Source organism: Salmo salar, chromosome 01 (genome assembly GCF_965601325.2).
Source record: "Salmo salar chromosome 01, fSalSal1, whole genome shotgun sequence".
In the NCBI taxonomy this organism is placed as follows: Eukaryota; Metazoa; Chordata; class Actinopteri; order Salmoniformes; family Salmonidae; genus Salmo; species Salmo salar.
Genome location: NC_138291.1, coordinates 162,476,830 through 162,503,213, shown reverse-complemented (window position 1 = coordinate 162,503,213; position 26,384 = coordinate 162,476,830). Strand labels below are relative to the sequence as shown.

Here is a 26,384-nt window from a genome sequence, read left to right as displayed (position 1 = left end):
TTTATTGATTTCTAACACACAGGAAGAGTTGCATGACAGACAGTGTGAATCTCAGGGTGGTATGGTAGGTGTTATTTCATGGGGATGACTCCAGGGGTCAGTAGAACGACGATGAGCACGACGGTTACTATGCCAACAATCAGCTTGACGTTCCTCCTGCGGTAGGTGTGTGTGTGTGTGTGTGTGTGTGTGTGTGGAAGAGAGAGAGAAAGACGACAGTTTTAGTTTGGTCCACTAGATGGAATCAGAGTGAAACAGATGCTTGTTGTTGAAGAACAGAATCAGTCCTCATTCTCCTCTTCTTCCTCTCAGATGGATGTGACACCGAGGGCAGAGATGGCCTTAAACAAACTGATAATGGTCTGATTTCTTCCACTGAGAGATGAGAGAAGAGTAGAGAGAAGGGAGAGAGAGAGAGGTAGAGAGAGATGGAGAGAGAGGGCCTGGAAGAGTATATAACAATGAACAAAAGATGAGCCAGCCCGACAGGACAGAAGGGGACAAAAGAAAGAGGGATGTGGGAAAGAGAGCAAAACTGAAGCAATAGAAATGTAAAATGAACTTCAGATTGAGGCAACATATGTAGCATTCACCATAAATGCAGTCTCCGCTAACGTGGGAACATTGTCTAAAAGAGAGCAATGAAACAGGACAGCAGTCAGCTAAACAAGCGAGGGAGGAATCTATTAAAGGTGAGAGAACAGAGGAGGGAGGGAGGGAGGGAGGGAGGGAGGGAGGGAGGGAGGGAGGGAGAGAAAAGAATGTGGAAGAAAGAGGGGAGGAGTGAATCGTCTGGTAGCATTCAGAGCTGCTAAACTTTTTGGCTAATTTGAGTGTCTGTCTGTCTGTCCCCTCTGTGTGCATGCAGGTGTATGTTTATGTGTGTACTTGCAGGTGTGTGTTATTTGAACTTGCCCGCTCTCTGAACCCTTTCTCCATCCCTCCCTCCATATAACCTAGCTCTTCCACAGGCGTTAGAAGTGTGGACATCAGTTCAGAACAAACAGACACTCTTGAAGTGCAGGTGCGTGGGTGATACAGTAACTGTCAGATAAAAAATAGAAAATAAACTCTTGCGAACAGATGTTTGTGTTTGCATCACACAGATGCCACAATCCCTGGTTTTCAGGTTATGCTATAAAATACACTTGTAATTCACTAGCAACACACATATCAACTTGACGCATTGGACAGAGCGACAACAGAACAACTCATTTAGTGGACATTTTCTCTAATGATCAACTGTCTCCAGTAATGGCATGGTGTCAACCAATGACGGACAGTATTTGCTTTAACGTATTTGTGTGTGCATGTGTATGTGTTGCTCTTATATGTGGCACGTTGATATGAGAGCTACACTCAGGGGCCAGTTTATTAGGTACACCCATCTCGTTCCGTGTCGGACCTCCCTTTGCCTCCTCCTACCGTGTTCTTCGGGGCATAGAAACGTTGCTAATTTGGTATCAAGGGACCAAACGTGTGCTATTCCCTACACCATTACACCACCACCACCAGCCTGTACCTTTGACACCAAGCAGGATGGGGCCATGGACTCAAGCTGCTTAGCCAAATCCTAACTGGATTCGTCGGACCCGGCAATGTTTTTCTACTCTCCAATTGTCTAGTGTTGGTGATGGTGTGCCCACTGCAGCTGCTTCTTTTTATCTGATAGGAGTGGAACCTGGTGTGGTCGTCTGATGCAATAGCCCATCCGTGACAAGGACAGATGAGTTGTGCATTCCGAGATGCCGTTCTGCAGACCACTGTTGTACTGCGCTGTTATTTGCCTGTTTATGGCCCACCTGTAAGCTTGCTTAACCCAGAACTGTCATGCGTGAAAAGCCCAGGACGCCAACCGCTTCGGAGCTACTGGAACCGACACACCTGGCACCGACGATCATACCACACTCAAAGTCGCTTATGTCACTCATTTTGCCCATTCTAACGTTTAGTCGAACAGTAACTGAATGCCTCGATGTCTGTCTGCCTGCTTTATATAGCAAGCCATGGCCACGTGACTCACTGTCTGTAGGAGCAAACCATTGTGAACAGTACCCAATAAATTGTCCACCGAGTATATTCAACTATTGGCAGCTTCCCGTCTCTCTTCTCCTCTGACTCTGGATGTCTAAAGGAAATTACCTCCAATTTATACACAAGTACGTGTTCACACACACATTAAAGCAGATGGGTTCACATAGAGTAGCTGTAACCATAACAACCTGACCTAGCCAAACAGAAGACCTCCACCCATCCTCAATACCAGCTCTGTCACACCGTCTGGTTTGACACAGAGGAGCAGTAAAAAGGATCGGTCATTATTGAATAATAACACAGGAGTAACGTCATATCTGTAGAAACAACCAGCCTGGTCTCCTCTTCATTTACACGCCAACTGCCAACACAACATAACAGCTCCCAATCACTATCGTTGTAACTTTGATACACATGCACGGACACACTCATCATGGCAGAACATGCAGTCACAGATGGTGTACAATAGCCTCATTTCATTTACAGTCAATTGAAATGAAAATGTGTGTTCACTTAGACTGTTTGCTTTATCATGAGTTTTAACTGCCATAAAATCAGTGGGATGGTTTAGATTTAATAGCAACTGAGTGAATTTTGGCAGACCTAAAACGAGATCAGATTGGAGTTGTTGTTCCTGTTCTTCCAGACACCTGGTGACACCTGTTGATGTTCAGAGCTCGTCTCAGAGACCACCTGACAGACAGACAGATGGGCAGGCAGACAAGACAGACAGACAGACAGACAGACAGACAGACAGACAGACAGACAGACAGACAGACAGACAGACAGACAGACAGACAGAGAATTCAATGGATTTACTGATCAGACAAATCGATGGGCTGTTCACAGCATCTCTCCATACAGACAGCCTGTTCTCCTGTGGAATGGATTGTCTGGGACTCACAGACAGTTAACTTTCCTCATGTTGTTGTCGTCAGGTCCCTTCTTCCCCATATACTGCACTACTTTCCAGGTTTCCTGATCAGACTGATGGATATGCTGAACTGGATTGTCCTAAAGGCTAGGATGTCTGTCAAGACAGCCATTTAGAGAACGTCAACTTTCCAAGTTCCATGTTATCTTGATATAATGTACTACTTTAGAAATAGTTTTCTGTATCATAAATATGTTTATTTTTGGTGTATCAGCAGCATTCTTCAAATAGTTCAACTTTGACTATTTTGACAGAATGATGTGTGGCTACTGTTTGATACAGTAAATAATATGGAATCATACTTCAGTCAGGTAGAAAATATAATGGTCACAATGTCATTCAATACAACACAAACATGAAGACTGTAAAACTCTGGGCAACATCTTTTGATGCACAACAAAACCAAAGATAGAGTCACCATACCATAACACATTAAATTGTTTTACTTTTCATGTTCATTGATGTAAACACTGGACACACTCAATAAGAATAAATAACAATGACTATACTTTATAAAACATTGTGTGACATGACAATCATGGAGGAAATAACAATCTCAGTTCTTCAGATAAATCAGTTGAAATAGTTTGTTTACCTTCTAAATAAAACGGTCACAGATATGTCCAGTTCTTTTGTGACAATCATGCATCAATCACACTGGCGCTTATCCTCATGCACAGATAGCTGAAGCAAGGCATGACAATCAGGTGTGTGTGTGTGTGTGTGTGTGTGTGTGTGTGTGTGTGTGTGTGTGTGTGTGTGTGTGTGTGTGTGTGTGTGTGTGTGTGTGTGTGTGTGTGTGTGTGTGTGTGTGTGCCATTGTTCAGACACACACACACATATTGTAGGAAAGGAGCAGTTGGTGGACGCTCAGTCAGGTGTTCAAAGCAAGACACACACACACACACCTGGGAATTGAGTGACACTTGACATGTCGTACCTGGCTGTGATACGTCAGCCACCAGCTGTGGCAGAGATTTTAAGTACCAGTGTTTGTGTGAACCAAGCATGTATATACAGTACATACGTACATTATACATACACATTAAAGCATAGACACATACTAAGTAACACACTAAGTAACATACTAAATAACATACTAAGTAACATACTAAATAACATACTAAGTAACACACTAAGTAACATACTAAATAACATACTAAGTAACATACTTAATAAAATAATAAGTAACACTAAATAACATACTAAATAACATACTAAATAACATACTAAGTAACATTCTAAATAACATTCTAAATATAATACTAAGTAACATACTAAGTAACATTCTAAATAAAATACTAAGTAACATACTAAATAACATACTAAGTAACATTCTAAATAACAATCTAAATACAATACTAAGTAACATACTCAATAAAATACTAAGTAACATTCTAAATAACATACTAAGTAACATACTAAGTAACATTCTAAATAACATTCTAAATACAATACTAAGTAACATACTCAATAAAATACTAAGTAACATTCTAAATAACATACTAAGTAACATATCAGCAGACACAGAAACAAATACAAATGCATGCGCACACACACACACACACACACACACACACACACACACACACACACACACACACACACACACACACACACACACACACACACACACACACACACAGAGAGAGCCCCCCATGGCCCTGCTCCATACTCTGTGTGTGAACAGATGAGGTAATACAGATAACTATATATATATATATATATATATATATATATATATTATATATATATATATTAATATAATATAGATGAGGGCATAGAGAGGCGGAAGAGAATACTGTTTTTCCTCTACCTCTCCTCCTACTGACCCCTCTCACTCTGATCCCTCCTCTCTTTTCTCACTGACCCCTCTCACTCTGATCCCACCTCTCTTTCAACTGACCCCTCTCACTGTTTTCCCTCCCCTCTTCCTCTCCTCTCCTCCCCCCTCTTCTAGACTCTATTTGTGTCCCCCTCTTTCCTCTCCTGTCTATATATATATCTGACCTTTGCCCTGACCAGGCAGACTGAGTACTGCTCCTCAAATTGTCATCTCTGAGCAGTAATCCCTGACAACAGGTGCTGAACCAACACACATCACCTCCCGGAAATACACACACACACACACACACACACACACACACACACACACACACACACACCCTGCCTGACTCTCACACAAAAACACTCACACAAAAACATCAGTGTTTTCTTAGGGAGAGAGCTGTGGCTGCCATTGATGCTAGCTGAAGCGATTCGGTGAGTGTTCCAAACACAGCCCTAGGGTTCTGGAATGATGGATAGAATTCTTATGAGCTGCCTGGTCAGATATATTAGACAAGGAGAATAGAACACTACACTAGGTTCTAGGGCACAAAACCCATGTCTGCCTAAAGAAGAGCTCTGGACTGTAGTCCAGTTTGATATACACTGATTGTCCAAAACATTTAGAACACCTGCTATTTTAAAGACATAGACTGACCAGGTGAATCCAGGCAAAAGCTATGATCCCTTAATAATGACACTTATTAAATCCACTTCAATCAGTGGAGATGAAGGGGAGGAGACAGATTAAATAATGATTTTTAAGCATTGAGACATGGATTGTGTATGTGTGCCATTCAGAGGGTTAATGGGTAAGACAAAATATTTAAGTGCCTTTGAGCGAGGTTTGGTAGTAGGTGCCAAGCGCATCAGTTTGTGTTAAGAACTGCAATGCTGATGAGTTTTTCACGCTCAATAGTTTCCCGTGTGTATCAAGAGTAGTCCACCACCCAAAGGACATCCAGCCAACTTGACACAACTGTGGGAAGCATTGTAGTAAACATGGGCCAGCATCCCTGTGGAATGCTTTCCACACCCTGTAGAGTTCATGCCCCGACGAATTGAGGCTGCCCTAGCCGATGTTGTGTCGGCATTAGAATGTGTGAGAATAGAGCACGAGCCCAGACAGTACCTACAGCAAACATCACTGGTACAGTACATCTGTCGGTATAATATGGGATACGAGCAGCATTAGTTCTGGGGTTTGGGTTTTCATCACTGCTTATTTGGACATATCAGGATTGGGTGAAGGCGGTGCTTAAACTGCTTTACTTCGGCGGATGATAACCACCGGTGAAAATATCAGAAGGGGGTGGGAGGGATTGACTGAGATTTTCCTTTTGCGAGGGTGGAGACAAAAACGGAAATCTCCATTTCTAACACACTTCCCCTAGAACCTAATCGAGCAGCTGACCAAATTACGTAACATTTTAGTTCTGGGTTAAGTGAGATTAAACCACGACTAATCCAGTTAGGCGATTTTTAGGCCACTAGTCCATGTTATGTCTGCCGTAGTAAGCAGGGCTGTCGGGGGGGTTGAGGGCTGATCGTGAGGCTGAGCCGTTGGAGGTGGAGGTGAGCTCCAGGGTTGTCTGGATGATAGGGGGGCTGCCTGGCTGCTCTGCCCCACAGCGCTCCTCCTCAGTGGGCTGCAGAACTGTCGACAAACTGGTCTCCATCCGGCTGGCCCGGTACACACTCACCTGGAAACAGAGATAATTGGGACAGAACTTAAAAATACACACTCATACTAGTAACTGAAAGGTTACAAGATCAAATCCCAGAGCTGACAAGGTAAACATCTGTCGTTCTGCCCCTGAACAAGGCAGTTAACCACTGTTCCTAGGCCGTCATTGAAAATAAGAATTTGTTCTTAACTGACTTGCCTTGTTAAATAAAGGTAAAACAATACACACACCCAGAAAGAAGAGGGAATCTATACACACCTGGGTCTGTAGGTAGCGGGTGGACTTGAGTTCCAGTTCCTCGTAGGAGGCGGCAGGAACACACGGACACCAACAGAACACCTTCTGAAAGCCTGCCCTGAATCTAAACAGAGAGAGGGTTGAGAGAGAAAGAGGGAGAGAGGGGGGAGTGAGAGAGCGAGAAGGAGAGGCTAATGGGTCAAGTGTGTGTGTGTGTGTGTGTGTGTGTGTGTGTGTGTGTGTGTGTGTGTGTGTGTGTGTGTGTGTGTGTGTGTGTGTGTGCCATGCCTGTTGTGTTTGCGCTTGTGTGTGTACCACAGGAGGCTGGTGAGGGGAGGACATATAATAATAATGGCTGGAAGGGAGTGAATGGAATGGTATCAAAGACCATGTGTTTGATGTATTTGGTACCACTCCTATCATTCCGTTCTAGCCATTAGTATGAGCCCATCCTCCCAAATGAAGGTGCCACCAGCCACCTGTGGTGTGTACAGTCACCTACCTGTCGTTGAGACAGCAGTAGATGATAGGGTTGTACATGGTGGAGCTCATGGCCAACCACAGGACAGCCAGGTAGACCTGCTGGATGTAGCGCCACTCAAACAGCTGCATGGGGTCAGGGTGGAACTGCTGGAGCAGGAAGTAGATGTGGTAAGGCAGCCAGCACACTGCAAACGTACACACCACCACGATCATCATCTTCACAACCTAGGGAGGGGGGAGGGAGGGAGGGAGGGACAGTTGAAAGCAATTTAGGGATTTTCCTAAGAATATTCACTCAAGAGGTTCCCTGCTGTGTGTGAGCATGCATGAGTGTGTGTACATACAGGTATTGTGTTCTGCCTGTGAGCTTGTGTGTGTGTGTGTGTGTGTGTGTGTGTGTGTGTGTGTGTGTGTGTGTGTGTGTGTGTGTGTGTGTGTGTGTGTGGCCTGCGTGCGTACGTGTACCTTGCGTTTGGCGATTAGCTGCTCTCGGTAGCGGTGGGTGGAGTCTCCAGGGATAGTCCCCGCCCACAGGGACAAGCCCACCACCAGGTAAGCACATCCCATAATGCACAGCGGCAGGAAGTAGTACAGCAACACCACAGACACAGAGTACCTACACAGACAGAGACACACACACACTAATGAGTATGTTGGACTGGGGTCTCAGGTCTCGTCTAGTCAACCCTGTTCTGATTTGATTCCTTATCTCTGCTTCCGAACGTACGCACACACACACACAATGTCTGCTGATCCCTTATCAGTCTTGCTACAGGGAGTAGCGGCCCAGAAGATCAGCTCTCACTGAAAGATGTGAAATCAATTTACTAAGAGGAAGAGAGAAGAGAGAGGCCTAAATCAAGCCCTAGCCCCTAACTTCTAACATCAGACGAACTACAGGGACTCAGCTGCTTATGGAAATATCTTCATTCCCCTGAACACCTGAGACTAATGGAAATACTAAATAACACACACACACACGGGGGAGAGCATGGGTAGGTGGAGAGAGAGAAACACAGTGAATGAGTGAGAGAGAGAAGGAGAAAAAGTGGGGACAGAGAGAGAGAACTGTGAAACGAGTGAGGCTGGGATTCAATCCGATCGAGGGCTATAGGCATTACGACTTTAAAAGGGAATTTCAGATTGTGCCGGAATATGCAGCATTTACCGGGAATGGGATCTCCACGACCGCGGGAACGCTGCCTTTAAAATTCTCAATGCTTATAACCTGCGCTCGGATTGAATCCCGGCCTGAGAGAACTAGGAAAAAATCACAACTAATTAGTAGGGCTGTCAAACAATTCAAATAATTAATCGAGTTAAAGGCTAGCTAATCGCCCTAAATTTGTCCCTAAAGAAAAAAATATATCTTTAAAAAGCAGTTCATTGAGTTACAGGCATACTATGCATTGAAGGGACGGAAACACCAAATGATCTACATGAGAATGTTTTAATAGCATTTTCGCCATAAACAACACACAAGACACTAACATAGCTACAGCTATTAATGCTCCTAATGTTTCAGCAGGCCTACTCCCTCTTATCAATGTTTCAGTAGGCCTACTCCCTCTTATCAATGTTTCAGCAGGCCTACTCCCTCTTATCAATGTTTCAGCAGACCTACTCCCTCTTATCAATGTTTCAGTAGGCCTACTCCCTCTTATCAATGTTTCAGTAGAGCCTACTCCATCTTATCAATGTTTCAGTAGAGCCTACTCCCTCTTATCAATGTTTCAGTAGGCCTACTCCCTCTTATCAATGTTTCAGTAGAGCCTACTCCCTCTTATCAATGTTTCAGTAGAGCCTACTCCCTCTTATCAATGTTTCAGTAGAGCCTACTCCCTCTTATCAATGTTTCAGTAGAGCCTACTCCCTCTTATCTATGTTTCAGTAGGCCTACTCGCTCTTGTCACTGTTTCAGTAGGCCTACTCCCTCTTATCAATGTTTCAGTAGAGCCTACTCCCTCTTATCAATGTTTCAGTAGAGCCTACTCCCTCTTATCTATGTTTCAGTAGAGCCTACTCCCTCTTATCACTGTTTCAGCAGACCTACTCCCTCTTATCAATGTTTCAGTAGGCCTGCTCCCTCTTATCAATGTTTCAGTAGAGCCTACTCCCTCTTATCTATGTTTCAGTAGGTCTACTCGCTCTTATCACTGTTTCAGTAGGCCTACTCCCTCTTATCAATGTTTCAGTAGAGCCTACTCCCTCTTATCTATGTTTCAGTAGGTCTACTCGCTCTTATCACTGTTTCAGTAGGCCTACTCCCTCTTATCAATGTTTCAGTAGAGCCTACTCCCTCTTATCTATGTTTCAGTAGGCCAACTCGCTCTTGTCACTGTTTCAGTAGGCCTACTCCCTCTTATCAGTTTCAGTAGAGCCTACTAGCTCTTATCACTGTTTCAGTAGGCCTACTCCCTCTTATCAATGTTTCAGTAGAGCCTACTCCCTCTTATCTATGTTTCAGTAGGCCAACTCGCTCTTGTCACTGTTTCAGTAGACCTACTCCCTCTTATCAGTTTCAGTAGAGCCTACTAGCTCTTATCAGAGTTTCAGTAGGCCTACTCCCTCTTATCAATGTTTCAGTAGGCCTACTCCCTCTTATCAATGTTTCAGTAGGCCTACTCCCTCTTATCTATGTTTCAGTAGGCCTACTCGCTCTTATAAATCATGTCCTCTTTGTAAATCATGTCTGAGTGTTGGAGTGTGCCCCTAGCTATCCGTAAATTAAAAAAATATGAAAATGGTGCCGTCTGGTTTGCTTAATATAATGAATTTGAAATGATATGTACTTTTACTTTTAATTTTGATACTAAAATATGGTTTAGCAATTACATTTACCTTTGATATTTAACCCAAATACTTTTAGACTTTTACTCAAGTAGTATTTTACTGGGTGACTTTCACTTTTACTTGAGTCATTTTCTATTAAGGTATCTTTACTTTTACTCAAGTATGACAATTGGGTACTGTTCCACCCCTGTGCACGTGACAATTAAAAACTTGAAACACACATTCTCTCTCACACATAATCATACACACCCCACTCTTGCATAAGCAGCCTACCTTTGAAGCATCTCTTTGAGGAGCCTATTCCTGTTCAGTTCGTCCTGTGCCATCTACATTTGTGCATAGCCTAGTCAGTGGTCAAGTTATCAGGTTGCTAGCTAGCTAGGTAACATGACTAGCTAGCTAAACAATGTTGTTTGTAATCAAACCAAAAAAATAGCGGCTCGCGAGTAGTTTAAAATGACCCGTGACATGCGCACCAATCCGTGGAACAAAGAAAAAACAGACGCAATTAACTGCGCCAAAACAAATGTAAACGTTAACTTTGACAGCCCTGCTAATTAGTAAAGTAAATTCTGTGTGAATAACTTTTTAATAGCTAAACAGTCTAGTCTGTGGTTTTTAATTGCTGCAAAGTTGACTAATGATATCAAACTGTTATCATTCACAGAGAATAACTTCTATTTCACAGTTTGGAACATGGCTGTCTAGGAAGTCTAGACTGTTAAACATGGTTATTCATCTCTTTAACATAGAATTGATTTGAATTGTCTTATTTTCTATGTGACAAATACAATGCTATATATATATATATATATATATATATATATATATATATATATATATATATATACATATATATATATATATATATATATATAAAGATGATCACACAGCATCAATAAACAACACAACAAAACAGAAAAACAATAATAACAACGCAATTAATTAAAGTCCTTGAAGTCCTACGACTTCTGTCTAACAATGGCTATTCATAACAAATAACCCCCACAGACTGAACACCTACTATCTGTTTGGTTCTAAATCAGTCTCTTGACTAATAGAGGTTGGATAGATTCATGAATCATTCCACTAGGATGTTACATTACAAGGAGACAAACAGCAGAAAGAAGCTCGGGCTATTCATCCAGAAGTTGGGATTTCAGCTGAGACAGAAAAAGGATGTGAGTAGTGAATCAGATTCTACAGACAAAAAATAATGCAGTTTATTCTCTAATGTCTAGTGAACCTCCTGAAGATGACGCTTCCTTCAAACCCCTCTGTGTGTGTATGTGTGTGTGTCAGTACTCACATCTTTTTGAAGTCCATGGCTGTGTCATCGGTGTATTCAGGCCATTGGATGTAACAAACGGTCCTACCAGGCAGCTGGTCAGTAGTTGAGTAGTAGTACTGGGGGAAGGCCAACAGCAGAGCTAACACCCAGATCACTCCGATCACTACACGGGTCTCTGCTGAAGACAACCTCTGCCTCAGGGGGTGGATGATCGCCATGTACCTGGAACACACACAAAAACACACACGTGGGATAGGAATTTTTGCACTAACTCTCTTGCACTGACTTTATGCACAAACACTAGACTCGACCAACACACTCACACATACACCCCAAGACACACACACACACACACACACACACACACACACACACACACACACACACACACACACACACACACACACACCGCACACACGCACACACGCACACACACTCACACACTCACATATGCTCTCTCACACACTCACACACCCACTTTCTCATCATTGTCACACACTCACATATGCTCTCTCACACACTCACACACCCACTTTCTCATCATTGTTATTCATTATTCACTGTGTATTTAATCCTCCTGTCATTATTTTGTTGTTGTATCATTCTCTCTGCATTGTTGGGAAGGGCCCGTAACTAAGCCTTTCACTGTTATTCTACACCTGTTGTTTATGAAGCATGTGACAAATACAATTTGATTAGATTTTGACACACAGAGGTCAGTAATACACATACACACACTGTAATACACACACATAGAGATCAGTAATACACACACACACACACACACACAGAGGTCAGTAATACACACACACACACACACACACACACACACACACACACACACACACACACACACACACACAGATCAGTAATACAAGCACACATAGTAATCAGTTATACACACACACACTGTTATACACACACACACACACTGCTATACACACTGACACATTACTGTAGCACAGACACACATTTATATATACACACGCTTGCTACTGAGGGGACACCAGGGGATACAGACATGGCCACGATTAGTTTTACATTCCACTGGTTTCATTTAATTGGCAATTACTGATAGTTCATCTTCTTTAGCGCAACAGCTACATTCTGGTGACAGATGGAGAAGAGACACTGCACTGTGTGTGTTCCTCCAAGCTCTAATGAAAGGTAATCATGCAGAGTTGATGTGAGTGTATCTGATCCTTCTCCTCTCCTCCTCGCTTCCTCTACCCTCCTCTCCTCCTCTCCTCTCCTCCTCTACCCTCCTCTCCTCCCCTCCTCTCCTCCTCGCCTCCTCTCCTCCTCTTCTCTCCTCCTCGCCTCCTCTCCTCCTCTCCTCTCCTCCTCTCCTCCTCGCCTCCTCTACCCTCCTCTCTTCCTCTCCTCCTTGCCTCCTCTACCCTCCTCTCCTCCTCTCCTCCTCTACCCTCCTCTCCTCCTCTCCTCCTCTACCCTCCTCTCCTCTCCTCCTCGTCTCCTCTCCTCCTCTCCTCTCCTCCTCGCCTCCTCTACCCTCCTCTCCTCTCCTCCTCGCTTCCTCTACCCTCCTCTCCTCTCCTCCTCTACCCTCCTCTCCTCCTCGCCTCCTCTACCCTCCTCTCCTCCTCTTCTCTCCTCCTCGCCTCCCCTCCTCCTCTCCTCTCCTCCTCGCCTCCTCTCCTCCTCTCCTCCTTGCCTCCTCTACCCTCCTCTCCTCCTCTCCTCTCCTCCTCGCCTCTTCTACCCTCCTCTCCTCCTCTCCTCCTCTACCCTCCTCTCCTCTCCTCCTCGCCTCCTCTCCTCTCCTCCTCGCCTCCTCTACCCTCCTCTCCTCCTCTACCCTCCTCTCCTCCTCGCCTCCTCTCCTCCTCTTCTCTCCTCCTCGCCTCCTCTCCTCTCCTCCTCGCCTCCTCTCCTCCTTGCCTCCTCCACCCTCCTCTCCTCCTCTCCTCTCCTCCTCGCCTCTTCTACCCTCCTCTCCTCTCCTCCTCGCCTCCTCTACCCTCCTCTCCTCTCCTCCTCGCCTCCTCTACCCTCCTCTCCTCTCCTCCTCGCCTCCTCTACCCTCCTCTCCTCTCCTCCTCGCCTCCTCTCCTCTCCTCCTCGCCTCCTCTACCCTCCTCTCCTCTCCTCCTCGCCTCCTCTACCCTCCTCTCCTCTCCTCCTCGCCTCTTCTACCCTCCTCTCCTCCTCGCCTCCTCTACCCTCCTCTCCTCTCCTCCTCGCCTCCTCTACCCTCCTCTCCTCTCCTCCTCGCCTCCTCTACCCTCCTCTCCTCTCCTCCTCTACCCTCCTCTCCTCCTCGCCTCTTCTACCCTCCTCTCCTCCTCGCCTCCTCTACCCTCCTCTCCTCTCCTCCTCGCCTCCTCTACCCTCCTCTCCTCTCCTCCTCGCCTCCTCTACCCTCCTCTCCTCGTGTTGCTTCACTGATGTGATTTACTTTTCTAATCAAGACAAGGAGATGGGGTGACCCCAAAACTATCATCTCCCTTCCTCTCTTTCTTCACCGTTTCTCTTCTCCCTCTGCCCTTTCTCTCCTTAATCCCTTCCACCCCTTCTCCCCCGCTCTTCCTCTCTTCCCCTCTCCTTCCCTCTTGATTATCACCCCTTCCCATTTGTTCTCTCCCCCTCCCTCTCCCTCTCTCTATCCCTGCCTCCCTCTCTATCCCTACTTTTCTCTGCCTGTTGAGGTAAAATCGATCCTCTTCAGACACAGCGGTTTACAAACACACCTGTTGTAAACACTCCCAGGGAGCCTGGGGTCACCTGGAGGAAGGGCTACACTCTCTCTCTACTTCACTATTGCAAGAATGTTCAGATTGTTCTGACATTGTGGTGACATACTGAAGAAAGGGGGATCTGTGTTCTGACAGCGAGCCCAGAATGATGGACGGAGTGAAGGAAGGATGGAAAAGAGAGGAGCAGAGATGATGTGAAGGAAAACGCAGCTCTCACACACTGAGGCTGTGGCGACATATTGATGACATTATATGAGAGAGAAGCAGGGTTGGAGAAGGGATCTCTAGGAAAAGGTTGCTGTTAAACACATCAAACACACACACACACACACACACACACACACACACACACACACACACACAGCTCACCTTTCCAGTGCTATGGCAGTCATGGAGTATATGCTGGTGAAGACTGCTGCAATGGGGAAGAAGTTATGGAACCGACAGTAGCCCAAACCAAAGTACCACTCGTTATGGACGCTGTATGCAAAGTTTATCACTGTGTTGAAGGCTGACATAGACGCCTCTGCAAAGGCTAGGTTCACCTGGGAGGAGAAAAGAGGAATCCGAAACAGACAGATGGACAGACAGACACATACACACAAAACAAAGTTCACATTCACTGGGGATATTTTAAAATAAAATAAATGAATTTGGAAATGATGACATAACGCCTGTCCAAGCTCTCTCGTTCTTTAGCATTTTACATGTGTTTGTTTACCAGGAAGTAGTTGGTCACGGTCCTCATGCGTTTGTGCGCGAGGATGATCCAGATGACCACCAGGTTACCGATCACGGAGACGCACACCATGCTGCAGTAGGCGATGGCCCAGAGAGCGATCTGCCAGATCGGCTGCACGAACTGGTTATATCCCTCTGTGTCGTTCAAACCGGAGCCGTTAGTGGCGTTAACGGAAGAGTAGTAATCTGTGGTGTTCAACAGCGAGTCCATCTTTAGATCTCAGATATTTTGTGTTGAAAGAGTAATAATCCAAATAGTAATGGCTAAAATAATAAATATTATATTTGAAGAATAAGTAGAGTTATTCCCAGTAGCCTAACCTTGTGTGATCGTTTCACAACAAAACAATCTTCTGAAGTTTATCTTTGATGATGAGGGTTATAAACCCCAAAATATTTTGATAGTAACAGAAAAAAGAAAGTGAATGGAATGTTGATCTGAGAGAATATCGCAGTAGTAAAAACTGTCTAGTTACTTTCTTCTGTTGACCGGCTCACTTGTAAGATTTACGCACTTCTCTTTCCCAAATGAACAAGAACGTTTTGTAATTTGAGTTACAGGTGAAAAACTTTGGGATTGAAATGGTCTTCGTTCTCCATATTCGTGTTTACTTTCCCGTTAACGGTAAACCTTTTTTTTCTTGTCGCGCGCAGGCTGGGAAGGACGCACACTATGCGCTCATCGCAAAGCCAAGCATTTGACATACCCATGCCGCACACAGACACTCGAGTCAAATACGCACGCGCGTGAAAGCCACAGCCACACACACAGCGAGGAATATGTTTGAGGTGAAGTGCATATATAAGAATGCTTTATATATTATTTTGTGATTTCCCTCAGTGAGCAAAGTAAGGTGTAGATGAGTCAGATGGAAATTTCCGAAATGTCTCTTTCTCTCTCTGGAAATAATGTTTTCTGCATCTATGAAATAGCCTATGGTCTTTTGAGTGGGTCACATTGATCGATGCCCTTGCCTGCAGTCAGACATCTGGAGTTCAGTCTGCTATTTCAAATTTTTCTCTTCATTTCCTCTCTCCCTATGTTGCTCAATTTATCTCTCTGTAATGAACACGATAGGATACAGAGAGCTGGTTTCAAGTGCAGGGTGCAGCAGGTGTTTATTGTAAAGGACCACAGGAGGAGGCAGGTAGCTGGTTCCGGGGGCAGGGAGAAGGTCATACACAGGAGGAGGCAGGTAGCTGGGTCCAGTGGCAGGCAGAAGGTCATACACAGGGGGTCCAAAAAGTCAACAGTACAGGCAGGGAAACGGCTAGTAACGTCATCCAGGAGATCAGGCAATGGGTTGATAACAGGAAATCTGATAGGCTAAAGTACAGACAGGGAATAGGCAAAAGCTATCATATGCGGGATGAGTAAATCACGGGAAAAACAAACAATACACGGGGTGCAAAGAACTGAACTAAATAGTGTGTGATAATGACATACAGGTGTGTGAACAGGTGATCAGAATTCAGGTGATTGGGATCTGGAAAGTGAGCTGCATTCAGGGCATCTACGTGTTTGAGAGTGTGAGTTGGAAGCAGAAGTTACGCTCTCATCCACCCTCCAATCATTCTCCTCCTCTTTACCAGAGAGAGTAAGCATCATTAGGAAGAGTGGTCTGTGTAAATTCCCTACATAAATATTCTGATGTCTGGATCTCAAGGCAGGGGAGATGTCAAGCCTCCTTTACAAGACAGGGGCTGCATTACTATTATATAGTAACATTACTCTATTCTGTCTCTATCTATCCTCTCCCTGCTCACTCTCTATCCTCATTTCCTGTCACTCAGTCGGCACTCAGTCGGCTCTCAGTTGTCTCTCTCTCTCTCTCTCTCTCTCTCTCTCTCTCTCTCTCTCTTTTCTTTCTCTCTCGCTCTCTCTCTCTCTCTTTCTCTCTCTCTCTCTCTCTCTCTGTCTTTCTTACACACACCAAACAGAGTTATCATCAGAATGTACAGCAGGGAAATGGAAGCCAATTTCACCTACTACTACTCAACTACTCAGAACTACAACACAATCCACCTTGAGAAAGGAGAGGTGAGGAGAGAGGGATGAGGAGAGTGGGATAGGGATAGGAGGGAAGGGTAGGAGGGGAGTGGACTGGAGGAGAAGAAAGGAGAGGAGGGGGAGATGAGGGGAGTGGATGAGAAGAAGGTGGAGGATCTTCATTTGATCACCCTGTTGCAGGAGAACTTTCCTGTAGTGCAGAAAATTTAAACACCAGTGTATTTGAGGTTTAAAAAAAGGCTTCTGAAGTTTGTAATTTCCACTTTTCCACAAATTTCAGACTTGATTTTTATTAAAAAAAATCTTACGAAAAATGTATCAAACTCTACAAAAATGTCCATTAATCATAATCCACATGATAATCCACATTTCATGTTGCTGCTGGATTATTTTACTACTCTATTAAGATAGTAGATCTGTAGCAAGGAGAAGGAGAATGAGAGAAGAAGTGAAGAGCAGGAAAGTTACAAAGAGAGGGTTTTAATCTATGTGGGATAGATAACACAACATATGTCATCTTCCTGACAAATCCTCGGCACACAGGTCCCCAATCTGAATGTACGAAAGGGAAGAAGAAAGACATCTGAATGTGAGAAACAGCAATAGAGAGAGGTAGAGGATGGAGGAATGGAGTGGATGCTTAAGTACCTGGAACCTTGGGCTAGTCTCTCAGCCTCCCAGTCACACATAGGTGATTCAATCTAACAGCCCGAGAAATAGATAGAAGGAAAAAGGGGGAGAGAGAGAGAGAGAGAGGGAATACAAAAGAGGGAAGGAGAAAGCAATAGAATCTTGTCCAGAGAGGTTTGATTTGATATACTCGGGCAGAATTAGAATAGATTAAGACAGAGAAACAACAACCATTCCTCACGCAGAGAATAAGAAATATGTACAGATTCTGTCAGTGGATTTGTGCACACGAGCACAAACACTTAATGCAACCACACAACCTGGAGTGGAGTTGAGTGCTCAGGAACCTCTTATCCAGCTGTGCTGTGGCACACTTACCTGGAGAGAGAGACAAAGAGGCTTGGTGACAAAATGGGGGAAAGAAAGAGTGCATTAGCGAAAGAGAGGGAGAGAGAGAAAGAGAAGCCTACGTGATGAGTGACGAGTTTGTGTGATGAGTGTTTGTTGAGAGAGCATACACATGTCCAGTTAAACCCCAGTTTTAAACCCCATGCTCAGTTAAACCCCAGCTTTAAACCCCATGCTCAATTAAACTCCAGCTTTAAACCCCGTGTTCAGTTAAACCCCAGCTTTAAACCCAATGTTCAGTTAAACCCCAGCATTAAACCCCATGATCAGTTAGACCCCAGCTTTAAACCCCATGCTCAGTTAAACCCCAGTTTTAAACCCCATGTTCAGTTAAACCCCAGTTTTAAACCCCATGCTCAGTTAAACCCCAGCTTTAAACCCCATGTTCAGTTAAACCCCAGTTTTAAACCCCAAGTTCAGTTAGACCCCAGCTTTAAACACCATGTTCAGTTAAACCCCAGTTTTAAACTCCACGTTCAGTTAAACCCCATCTTTAAACCCCATGTTCAGTTAAACCCCAGCTTTAAACCCCGTGTCCAGTTAGATCCCATCATTAGATCCCATGTCCCCTATATGGTCCCTCCTCCCCTCAGACAGACACTATAGGGTCCCTCCTCCCCTCAGACAGACACTATAGGGTCCCTCCTCCCCTCAGACAGACTCTATAGGGTCCCTCCTCCCCTCAGACAGACACTATAGGGTCCCTCCTCCCCTCAGACAGACACTATAGGGTCCCTCCTCCCCTCAGACAGACTCTATAGGGTCCCTCCTCCCCTCAGACAGACTCTATAGGGTCCCTCCTCCCCTCAGACAGACACTATAGGGTCCCACCTCCCCTCAGACAGACACTATAGGGTCCCTCCTCCCCTCAGACAGACACTATAGGGTCCCTCCTCCCCTCAGACAGACTCTATAGGGTCCCTCCTCCCCTCAGACAGACACTATAGGGTCCCTCCTCCCCTCAGACAGACTCTATAGGGTCCCTCCTCCCCTCAGACAGGCTCTATAGGGTCCCTCCTCCCCTCAGACAGACTCTATAGGGTCCCTCCTCCCCTCAGACAGACTCTATAGGGTCCCTCCTACCCTCAGACAGACACTATAGGGTCCCTCCTCCCCTCAGACAGACTCTATAGGGTCCCTCCTCCCCTCAGACAGGCTCTATAGGGTCCCTCCTCCCCTCAGACAGACACTATAGGGTCCTTCCTCCCCTCAGACAGACACTATAGGGTCCCTCCTCCCCTCAGACAGACTCTATAGGGTCCCTCCTCCCCTCAGACAGACTCTATAGGGTCCCTCCTCCCCTCAGACAGACACTATAGGGTCCCTCCTCCCCTCAGACAGACACTATAGGGTCCCTCCTCCCCTCAGACAGACACTATAGGGTCCCTCCTCCCCTCAGACAGACTCTATAGGGTCCCTCCTCCCCTCAGAAAGACACTATAGGGTCCCTCCTCCCCTCAGACAGACACTATAGGGTCCCTCCTCCCCTCAGACAGACACTATAGGGTCCCTCCTTCCCTCAGACAGACACTATAGGGTCCCTCCTCCCCTCAGACAGACACTATAGGGTCCCTCCTCCCCTCAGACAGACTCTATAGGGTCCCTCCTCCCCTCAGACAGACTCTATAGGGTCCTTCCTCCCCTCAGACAGACACTATAGGGTCCCTCCTCCCCTCAGACAGACACTATAGGGTCCTTCCTCCCCTCAGACAGGCTCTATAGGGTCCCTCCTCCCCTCAGACAGACTCTATAGGGTCCCTCCTCCCCTCAGACAGACACTATAGGGTCCTTCCTCCCCTCAGACAGACACTATAGGGTCCCTCCTCCCCTCAGACAGACACTATAGGGTCCCTCCTCCCCTCAGACAGACACTATAGGGTCCTTCCTCCCCTCAGACAGGCTCTATAGGGTCCCTCCTCCCCTCAGACAGACTCTATAGGGTCCCTCCTCCCCTCAGACAGACTCTATAGGGTCCCTCCTCCCCTCAGACAGACTCTATAGGGTCCCTCCTCCCCTCAGACAGACACTATAGGGTCCCTCCTCTCAGACAGACTCTATAGGGTCCTTACATGTAAGCTGAACAGGTATAATAAGCACTCCTTCATTTCTATATCCATCAAATACCTAAACAGCAATAAATAAAGCTGAGCTGTGTACTATAAGGGTAATGTGTAATGTATGTTGTAAGGTCCAGTGTTGTATACAGCAGTACTGTGTGTCGAAGACAATTTTCCTATCCTGAGTTATTTCATTATTTACCCTAGTAGTCATATGGCACACACATGGAATTCAACAGAAAGATGTTAAAGGTGTTTAACAGAAAGATGTTAAAGGTGTTCAACAGAAAGATGTTAAAGGTGTTCAACAGAAAGATGTTAAAGGTGTTCAACAGAAAGATGTTAAAGGTGTTCAACAGAAAGATGTTAAAGGTGTTCAACAGAAAGATGTTAAAGGTGTTCAACAGAAAGATGTTAAAGGTGTTCAACAGAAAGATGTTAAAGGTGTTTAACAGAAAGATGTTAAAGGTGTTCAACAGAAAGATGTTAAAGGTGTTTAACAGAAAGATGTTAAAGGTGTTCAACAGAAAGATGTTAAAGGTGTTCAACAGAAAGATGTTAAAGGTGTTCAACAGAAAGATGTTAAAGGTGTTTAACAGAAAGATGTTAAAGGTGTTTAACAGAAAGATGTTAAAGGTGTTCAACAGAAAGATGTTAAAGGTGTTCAACAGAAAGATGTTAAAGGTGTTTAACAGAAAGATGTTAAAGGTGTTTAACAGAAAGATGTTAAAGGTGTTCAACAGAAAGATGTTAAAGGTGTTCAACAGAAAGATGTTAATGGTGGTTTGTTAAAGAGGTATGCAGCGTAAAAAAAGCCTGCCGTCACGTCGTGCCAGGCTTTTTTGTGCTATACTCGACTTGAGTGGTTTGAGTCACTGATGTGATCTTCCTTTCTCGCGTCCCCTCGGGCAGTGGAGGAGATCTTTGTGGACTATACTCAGCTTTGTCTCAATGTAGTAAGTTGGTGGTCTGTTAATATTCCTCTAGCGGTGTGGGGGCTGTGCTTTGGCAAAGTGGTTGGTGTTATATCCTGCCTGGTTGGCCCTGTCCGGGGGTATCGTCGGAAGGGGCCACAGTGACCCCCGACACCCCCTGTCTCAGCCTTCCGTATCTATGCTGCAATAATCTATGTGTCGGGGGGCTAGGGTCAATCTGTTATATCTGGTGTAATTCTCCTGTTTTATCTGGTGTCCTGTGTCTCCTGGAGGACCTGAGCCCTAGGACCATGCCTCAGGACTACCTGGTCTGATGATTCCTTGCTGTCCCCAGTCCACCTGGTCGTGCAGCTGCTCCAGTTCCAACTGTTCTGCCTCCGGCTATGGAACCCTGACCTGTTCACCAGATGTGCTACCTGTCCCAGACCTGCTGTTTTCGACTCTCCCTCTCTCTCTCTCTCTCTCCCTCTCTCTCTCGCTCTCTCTCTTTCTTTCTCTACTGCACCTGCTCTCTCAACTGCTGAATTCTCAGCCATGAAAAGCCAACTGACATTTACTCCTGAGGTACTGACCTGATTCACACTCTACAAGTACTGTGATTATTATATGACCCTGCTGGTCATCTATGAACATTTGAACGACTTGAAGAACAATCCCTAGCCACCGTGCTTATACATCTGCATTGCTTGGTGTTTGGGGTTTTAGGCTGGGTTTCTGTATAAGCACTTTGTGACATCTGCTGATGTAAAAAGGACATTATAAATACACATTTAAATGTTTTTTTAAAGTATATCAAAACAGAGATGAGAAGGATTTGCTGCTGTAATCATGATACATATTGAATAGAGTGATTCACGGGGTTGTCAAACATACATATTGTATACACACACACTGTCACGACTTCAGCCGAAGTTGGTCCCTCTCTTTGTTCGGGCGGCGTTCGGCGGTCGATGTCGCCGGCCTTCTAGCCATCGCCAATCCACTTTTCATTTTCCATTTGTTTTGTCTCTGTTTTACACACCTGATTTCAATCCCACAATTACTGTTTCATTATTTAACCCTCTGTTCCCCCATGGGTTTTTGTGAGTGATTGTTTATTGTATTTTCGGTCTGTCATGGTATTTGTTACTTTGTATATTTTACATTTTGAGTAAAAGTACATTGATTACTCATATCTGCTGTCCTGCGCCTGACTCTCTACACCAGCCACACATAGGACCCATTACACACACACACACACACACACACACACACACACACACACACACACACACACACACACACACACACACACACACACACACACACACACAGACACACACACACACACACACACACACACACACACACACACACACACACACACACACACACACACACACACACATACATACACACACACACACTTACTTGTTTATGGCTGTCCATCTATGATGACGTTGCCCAATTGTGTTTATTGTAGGGAGCTGGCTGTGCAGGCCAATGTGAGACACACACACACACACACACACACACACACACACACACACTTGTGTTCATGTTTTTAATCAGACTAGTCTAACCTGAGAGTTTGAGCTTTTAAGAAGAGAGAGACAGAGGTGAGGGAGAGGGAGGGACAGAAAGTGAGAGGAAATGGGATAGAGAGAGAGGGAGGGAGAGGGAGGGACAGAAAGTGAGAGGAAATGGGATAGAGAGACAGAGGTGAGGGAGAGGGAGGGACAGAAAGTGAGAGGAAATGGGATAGAGAGACAGAGGGAGGGAGAGGGAGGGACAGAAAGTGAGAGGAAATGGGATAGAGAGACAGAGGGAGGGAGAGGGAGGGACAGAAAGTGAGAGGAAATGGGATAGAGAGACAGAGGTGAGGGAGAGGGAGGGACAGAAAGTGAGAGGAAATGGGATAGAGAGACAGAGGGAGGGACAGAAAGTGAGAGGAAATGGGATAGAGAGACAGAGGTGAGGGAGAGGGAGGGACAGAAAGTGAGAGGAAATGGGATAGAGAGACAGAGGGAGGGAGAGGGAGGGACAGAAAGTGAGAGGAAATGGGATAGAGAGACAGAGGGAGGGAGAGGGAGGGACAGAAAGTGAGAGGAAATGGGATAGAGAGACAGAGGGAGGGACAGAAAGTGAGAGGAAATGGGATAGAGAGACAGAGGGAGGGAGAGGGAGGGACAGGAAGTGAGAGGAAATGGGATACAGAGACAGAGGGAGGGACAGGAAGTGAGAGGAAATGGGATAGAGAGACAGAGGTGAGGGAGAGGGAGGGACAGAAAGTGAGAGGAAATGGGATAGAGAGACAGAGGGAGGGAGAGGGAGGGACAGAAAGTGAGAGGAAATGGGATAGAGAGACAGAGGGAGGGAGAGGGAGGGACAGAAAGTGAGAGGAAATGGGATAGAGAGACAGAGGGAGGGAGAGGGAGGGACAGAAAGTGAGAGGAAATGGGATAGAGAGACAGAGGGAGGGAGGGACTCCTGTAAATAAGAAACTCATCTGTTGTAGCTGTCTAATTAACACACTATTATGAAGTTCTGCTTCATGGTTATCTCATTAGATTCCAGCGCCTTTCATTCCTGTTCAGTCAATCCCACAAGAAGATTACTGTTGATATACCTGGTCTGCTCCGTGACCATGCATCTATCACCTTATCATCACTCTCTCTCTCTCTGTCTCTCCTGTAATTAGATTATGTGACTGACATGTGTAATGTCAGCTCTGCCCTCACGTGTGTCAGTATGATAGGGTATCAAACACACAAAAGTGTGTGAGGCTCCTTGCTTAGGGAGTACAGTATCACTTCCTCCTGATTTGGCTCACATCGAGGCTCCAACCCAGCATGTGACCGCCATCCAAAAGCGTCTTAACAGTCGGCGCCACAAGTTAGGCGGTGCAAGTGGCGACACTTCAGGCTGAGGAGTACGTTTCCCACATCCCCATGTGCCAAACACACACACACACACACACACACACACACACACACACACACACACACACACACACACACACACACACACACACACACACACACACACACCCCTACAGCATCAATCAATGAATCAAATTATCCAGGGTCCCTGTCCTGAAACCTCCTGTTTTTCACGTCACACTCCGCCTCTTCTCTCTCCTCTCCTTGTACCCCCTCTAGTAATCCCTCTCTGTTTGTGGGACTCTTGGGCATACACAATGGCAGAGTATGAATTAATAATGGGTCTCACCCAGCTGTGTGTATATGTGTGTGTGTGTGTGTGTGTGTGTGTGTGTGTGTGTGTGTGTGTGTGTGTGTGTGTGTGTGTGTGTGTGTGTGTGTGTGTGTGTGTGTGCACGTCAAGCCTTCTGATGTTTAATGTACTCTTGGTCATCAGCGTTAACAACAGGAAGGATCAAGGAAGCTTGTAGACACTTGAAGTGAAGGGTGACACAGACACAAGAGAAAGATAAGATATCTGTTCGGCGACACCGCAATTAAAGCAGTAAGATGTGTGACCCGTTGCCATGAAAACAGGACAACCAGAGGAGCACAAACAACATTGTGAATACAAGCAATATTTATCAGTTTACTTATCTTCCCTCACTATTCATACTACAACTATTTTCACATTGTTAAAAACACTATACATAGCTGATAATAGAACATTTGAAAAGTCTTTATAGTTTTGAAACCTTTGAGTGCAATGTTTAATGTACATTTCTTGTTTCTTCTCACTTTTGTTTATTGTTTATTTCACTTTCACTTTGGCCATGTAAACATGTGTTTCCTATGCCAATAAAACCCCTTTGAATTGAATTGATAGAGGGAGAGAGATATAAGAGAGAGAGAGATGATCGAGAGTGAGAAGAGGGGGGGGAGATATGAGAGAGAGAGAGATGAGAGAGTGAGAAGAGGGGGGAGAGATATGAGAGAGAGAGATGAGAGAGTGAGAAGAGAGGGAGAGAGATATAAGAGCTAGAGAGATGAGAGAGTGAGAAGAGGGAGAGAGAGATATGAGAGAGAGAGATGAGAGAGTGAGAAGAGGGGGGAGAGATATAAGAGAGAGAGAGATGAGAGAGTGTGAAGAGGGGGAGAGAGATATAAGAGCTAGAGAGATGAGAGAGTGAGAAGAGGGAGAGAGAGATATTAGAGGGTGTGTGAGAGATAAGAGGGTGTGTGTGTGTATATATGTATGTTTGACAACTCTGACAGATTATGACCCTGTGAATCACTCTATTCAATATCTATCATGATTACAGCAGCAAATCCTTATCATCTCTGTTATCCTCTTGACATTTTCTCCAGGGTCCCCATCCTAAAATATCCTGCTTTTCATCTGTCACACTCCCCCTCTTCTCTCGCCTCTCTTCTCATACCCCCTCTAGGAATCCCTCTCTCCTTCTCCCGCTGTTTGTGGGACTCTTGGGCATACACAACGGCAGAGAATTAATTAATAATGGGTCCCACCCAGCTGTGTGTGTGTGTGTGTGTGTGTGTGTGTCTTTCAAGCAGTCTCATGTTCAATGTAATCTTTGTCATCATTTCCAGAACACAGTGTTAACAACAGGAAGGATCAAGGAAGCTTATAGACACTTAAACTGAATGATGACACAAACACGGGAGAGAGATAAGAGGGAAAGAGAGATGAGGGAGAGAGAGAAAAGAGGAAGAGAGAGAGATGTGGAAGAGAGAGAGAGACGAGGGAGAGAAAGAGAGAGAAGAAGGAGAGAGAGAGAGAGAGAGAGAGAGAGAGAGAGAGAGAGCCCTCACCTACAGAGAGATAAACCTGGAAAGGGCTCTGCCAACTGGTAGAGGGGCTCTGTTCACAAACAGACCCCACAGAGCCCGATGACAGCAACACAGTTAGACCCAACCAAATCATGAGAAAACAAAAAGAGAATTACTTGACACATTGGAAATAATCAACAAAACATCCAAGAACTGGAATGTTATTTGGCCCTAAACAGAGAATGCACAGTAGCAGAATACTTGACCACTGTGACTGCTTTGACTATGTACACTCAGTGAGCATAGACTTGCTATTGACAAAGGCCGCCGTAGGCAGATCTGGCTCTCGAGAGAAGTGCACACTGCCCACAAAATGAGGTGGAAACTGAGAAGTATTTCCTAACCTCCAGCCAAATGTATGACCATATTAGAGACACACATTTCCCTCAGAATGCACAGGCCCAAAAAGATTTTGAAAACAAATCCAATCTTTACTGGGTAAAATAACACAGTGTGCCACCACAGCAGCAAGATTTGTGACCTGTTGCCACAAGGGCAAGCAGTGAAGAACAAACAACAATGTAAATACCACCAATACTTATCTGTTTATTTAACTATTTGCACATAGCTGAAACACAGTACATAGCTGATAATATAAAACTTGAATTGTCTTTTTGAAATCTTTGAGTGCAATGTTTACTGTTAAATTCGAATTGTTTTTTGATAAAATTCTGACATTTGTTTATTGTTTATTTGACTTGGTTTAGCAATGTAAAGATATGTTTCTCATGTCAGTAAAGCCCCTTTGAATTGAACTGAATTGATATATGTTTTATTTCTTTTCCCTTTTTATTTGAACTATTTGCACATTGTTACAACACACATAATATGACATGTGAAATGACTC

At 45.1% G+C, this 26,384-nt stretch overlaps 1 protein-coding gene across 1 annotated transcript; it reads right to left on the bottom strand.

Moving 5' to 3' along the window:
- Positions 1–4,863: 4,863 nt before the first annotated feature.
- Positions 4,864–15,415, bottom strand: LOC106568557 (substance-P receptor). The gene is made up of 7 exons (XM_014138999.3): positions 14,726–15,415; positions 14,374–14,549; positions 11,306–11,509; positions 7,669–7,819; positions 7,223–7,428; positions 6,742–6,844; positions 4,864–6,498 (listed from the first exon to the last, which is right to left on the bottom strand). The coding sequence occupies exons 1-7, from the start codon at positions 14,954–14,956 to the stop codon at positions 6,286–6,288; spliced, it is 1,284 nt and encodes a 427-aa protein (XP_013994474.1). The 5' UTR covers positions 14,957–15,415; the 3' UTR covers positions 4,864–6,285.
- Between the last annotated feature and the right edge of the window lie 10,969 nt (positions 15,416–26,384).

Excerpts from the sequence above, each read along its gene's own strand:
- LOC106568557 (XM_014138999.3), bottom strand. The coding sequence starts at position 14,956 with ATGGACTCGCTGTTGAACACCACAGATTACTACTCTTCCGTTAACGCC. Across the intron at positions 11,510-14,373 it reads ACTGCCATAGCACTGGAAAG|GTACATGGCGATCATCCACC; the intron begins GTGAGCTGTGTG and ends TGTGTGTTCCAG. Across the intron at positions 6,845-7,222 it reads TACTGCTGTCTCAACGACAG|ATTCAGGGCAGGCTTTCAGA; the intron begins GTAGGTGACTGT and ends CTCTCTGTTTAG.